The sequence below is a fragment of the Propithecus coquereli genome, unplaced genomic scaffold (assembly GCF_000956105.1).
Source record: "Propithecus coquereli isolate 6110/MARCELLA unplaced genomic scaffold, Pcoq_1.0 Scaffold598, whole genome shotgun sequence".
In the NCBI taxonomy this organism is placed as follows: domain Eukaryota; kingdom Metazoa; phylum Chordata; class Mammalia; order Primates; family Indriidae; genus Propithecus; species Propithecus coquereli.
In genome coordinates this window covers 540,082-543,423 of record NW_012151929.1, presented here as the reverse complement: position 1 = coordinate 543,423, position 3,342 = coordinate 540,082, and the positions used below count along the sequence as shown (strand labels likewise).

The following is a 3,342-nucleotide window of genomic DNA, read 5'->3' as shown; positions in this document are numbered from 1 at the left end:
GGGCTTTATTGGGGCTGCCCTGGCTACCCCTCACAGCGTTGCAGGAACCTGCTGGTCGTGCTGTTGCCTTTGCTCTTTGGTGACTTAGGAGGAAAGGCAGGAGGAGGACCAGCTTCTCTGGGAGAAGGAAGGCTCTTCTTTGGGGCCTAGACCAGGTGGTGGGAGAAGCAAGAAACTTAGGGTGAACAGGGCCTGCTTGGGGGCTCGAAGGGATTGGGGCTGCCTCCTGGGGTGTGGTGGTCCCAGAGTGTTCGGAGCGAAAGGGCAGAAAGAGGCACGAGAAGTCAAGAAGAGCGGATGGGTGGTATTTCCTGGGCACTGAACATGTGTACCACCCAGGGCACGAGGGCCAGGACCAGGCATGGCCAGAGGGTGTACTTAAGGAAATTGAAGATGTAGAAGAGGCTGACCTGAGAGGGGTGGCCCAGCCAGTCCAGGGGGCCCAGCAGTCCCATAGCCAGCACAAAGCAGGCTATCTTCTGGCCAATCCCCAACTGTGCCCGCCGTACCTGGGCATAAAAGGGAGAGTGCAGGGCGATGCCCAGACCCAGGGCAGCCCCTGAGTCGCGGCTCAGGGAGGCAAAGGGCCGGCTGTCCATATGCACCCACTCGGGCCGCTCACACCACTTGGAGGCTAGGCTGATGGACCTGTGGGAAAGAAGAGTCCTTGCCAGGAGAGACTGGAACCTAGAGGGCCACTGGCTCTTAGCCATCTGGCCTTTGGGGTCCACTCTCATGTTCTGCTTTGTCCCTAGAAGGGTCTATGTTTGTGAACGGGTAATGTGTCCTTTTTTAGCTACAATGAACCAGAGACCAACCAGGCTAGGTACAGGTGAGGTAGGACCTGCCCCAGCCTGCCCGGGCTTCAAAGCGAGCTTACCAAGAAACATCCAGGCCCAGCGTAACGAGGGTCCAATAGATGAGGCTGGCGCCCAGCATGAGGGTCAACGCGGTCAACCCATAGAAGCTTAGCTCCCGCTCCATCGGCACCCGGGGAGCCATCAGCCAGCCCAGGACAGCACCTAGGGGAGTGGAGTGACAACAGCTTCAAGGAGTTATGACCCTCCCCACACCCCACCCCCATCTGCAGTGTAGCTTGGCAAGAGAACGGACTGAGACATAAGGGGGAGCCTTTGGGGTTGGCTCTACAGAAACTAGGAATGTTGGGAAGATCCTAGACTGGTTTTCCCTCTGCTGAAGGCACCCTCTCGGCCCACCCTGTTGCCCCAGTTGCTCACCAGTTATTAGGCCAGCCAACACCTGGTGAGGGAAATGCGCCAAGATGAAGACCCGGGACAGGCCGACCATCAACAGGAAGGTGCAATAAGCCAGGCTAGGTATCATCCTTACCCAGCGGCTAGAAAGAAGAGAGGCAAACAGCCTAGGGGGTGTCCATACACAGCGTGGCTTCCCTCAACACCCAGGCACTTTATGGTTGACCAAATACCCAAGGCTCCCCAGAACTCCAGTTCCCGGGCTGCCATACTACTGGGTCTTTTGGGTCCTGGGTGCCACCACCCCTGCTCCCAATGGTGGGCAATGCCAAGGGTATACCTGCGGGTCCGAGTGGCCACCTGGGAAGAGAGGGCCATCATTATGGGCCAAAGGGCTGCTCCTGTGATCATGCAGTGTCCAGAAGGGCTGCCTGCCAAGGAAGCTCATGGTGAGAGGATGGAAGGGGAACCCAGGTGCCCCGGTCATACTGCAACATAGCTACTTGCCCCTGGCTGAGAAGAGAACTTTCCCCCAACACTGATCCACAGCTCCCTCTACCCTGAAGTCTTTTTAATGCCCACCTGAGGCCACTGGTCTCAGGCTTCTGCCCTGACATGTGTCTCTTGGCTCTACTCTGTAGAAGGTGAACAGCTGAGACATGGCATGGGTGCCCTCCTCCCGTAACTCAACTTGGTCTTCCTGGGGTTTCTTTGTTCTCCGGGTCAGTAACTGAGAGGCTGGGCCTCCGGTTGGGTCACCCTGGATGAAAAGTACTCTGAAACGCTCACCCGAACCCTAACCACAGCGGGAAAGGGAGAAGGTTTGTGGCTTCCCACCTGGACCAGTTTCACAAGAAGAGGGGAACTGGTGAACCTGGACTGGAGCCTGGCTGTAGTACCCAGACTCATGGACCCACCAAAAAGGCCTGTCTCCAAACAGAAACCTGGAAGAGAACAGATGCAACATGACTAAAAGTGATACAGAGGCAAGAGATGGTGGTGAGTGTGTGTTTGTGTGCACTCTGAGCTACGTATCCAATTTACTCCAACCCCTCTCGCTGCAGGGTCAACTCTTCTTCTCAGCCCAGGACGTGGCTCTCTCGCTCCAGGGCCTAACTGACCTACCTGCTACCCACCTCTTCATGGCCCCTATTCCAGCCTGAATTACCCACACCTGAGGTTTTTTTTTTCTTTTTTTTTTTGAGGCAGGGTCTTGCTCTATCGTCCTGGCTCACATCATAGCTCACAGCAACCTCAAAGTCCTGGGCTCAAGTGATCCTCCTGCTTTAACCTCCCGAATAGCTGGTACTACAGGTGCATGCCACCACGCCTGGCTAATTTTTCTATTTTATGTAGAGACTGGATGAAAGGTGGCCTTACTAATAACCTACCTAACAGAGGAAAATAAACTAACAGAAAGAAAGACGAATAAACTCACAGCACATAAATGCCCCTTTGAAGAAAAAACTCACAACACAACTACCCCCTTTGTTTTGTTTTAAACACCCGTGGCCTAACTCTTATCTCTAAGGGTTTCTTTCATAGCCTTGAGGAGCCCTAAGCGGACAGTAGGGGTACAAGCTCCCCGCACCAGCTCTGTGCCTCTGTTCCTGCCAAAAACCAGATTCCAAGGACTCTGATAAAGCTGGCCTCACAGAGAAAAGAGAAAAAAATAAAGAGCACCTACAACAGCTTCGCAGTTGTGTCTGTTATCAGTCTGCTGAAGCAGAGGGAAAAAAAGCTATTTTACCCATTAAAAACATAGAGCCACTTCTCTTCAGCACCCTACACTTCCTCCCCCTGTGTGCTGTGGCCATTTCCTCCTTCTCTCTCTCTCTGGAAAATAAATAAACTTTGTACTTCTTTCTATCCTAAACTGTGTGTGAGAAATATTTCTCCACCTGCTGTGAGGACCTAATTTCCACCCTTTCACAGGGTCTCGCTCTTGCTCAGGCTTGTCTTGAAATCAACCAATCCTTCCGCCTCAGCCTTACAAAGTGCTAGAATCCACACCTGAATTATTATTTTTTTTTTTAATTTTTTTGAGACATAGTCTCACTCTGTTGCTCAGGCTAGAGTGCCGTGGCGTCAGCCTAGCTCACAGCAACCTCAAACTCCTGGGCTCAAG

The 3,342-nt window shown here is 53.2% G+C and overlaps 1 protein-coding gene across 1 annotated transcript in view; it reads right to left on the bottom strand.

The window, feature by feature from the left end:
• The window catches only part of G6PC3 (glucose 6 phosphatase, catalytic, 3), a 5,501-nt gene continuing 2,159 nt past the window's right edge, over window positions 1-3,342 (bottom strand). Inside the window, exons 2-6 of the mRNA XM_012659076.1 lie at window positions 2,052-2,158; window positions 1,555-1,645; window positions 1,239-1,357; window positions 881-1,022; window positions 1-648 (exon numbers count right to left, since the gene is read on the bottom strand). Coding sequence (XP_012514530.1) covers window positions 285-648; window positions 881-1,022; window positions 1,239-1,357; window positions 1,555-1,645; window positions 2,052-2,158 — 823 coding nt within the window. The 3' untranslated portion in view covers window positions 1-284. The remainder of the gene's footprint in view (window positions 649-880; window positions 1,023-1,238; window positions 1,358-1,554; window positions 1,646-2,051; window positions 2,159-3,342) is intronic.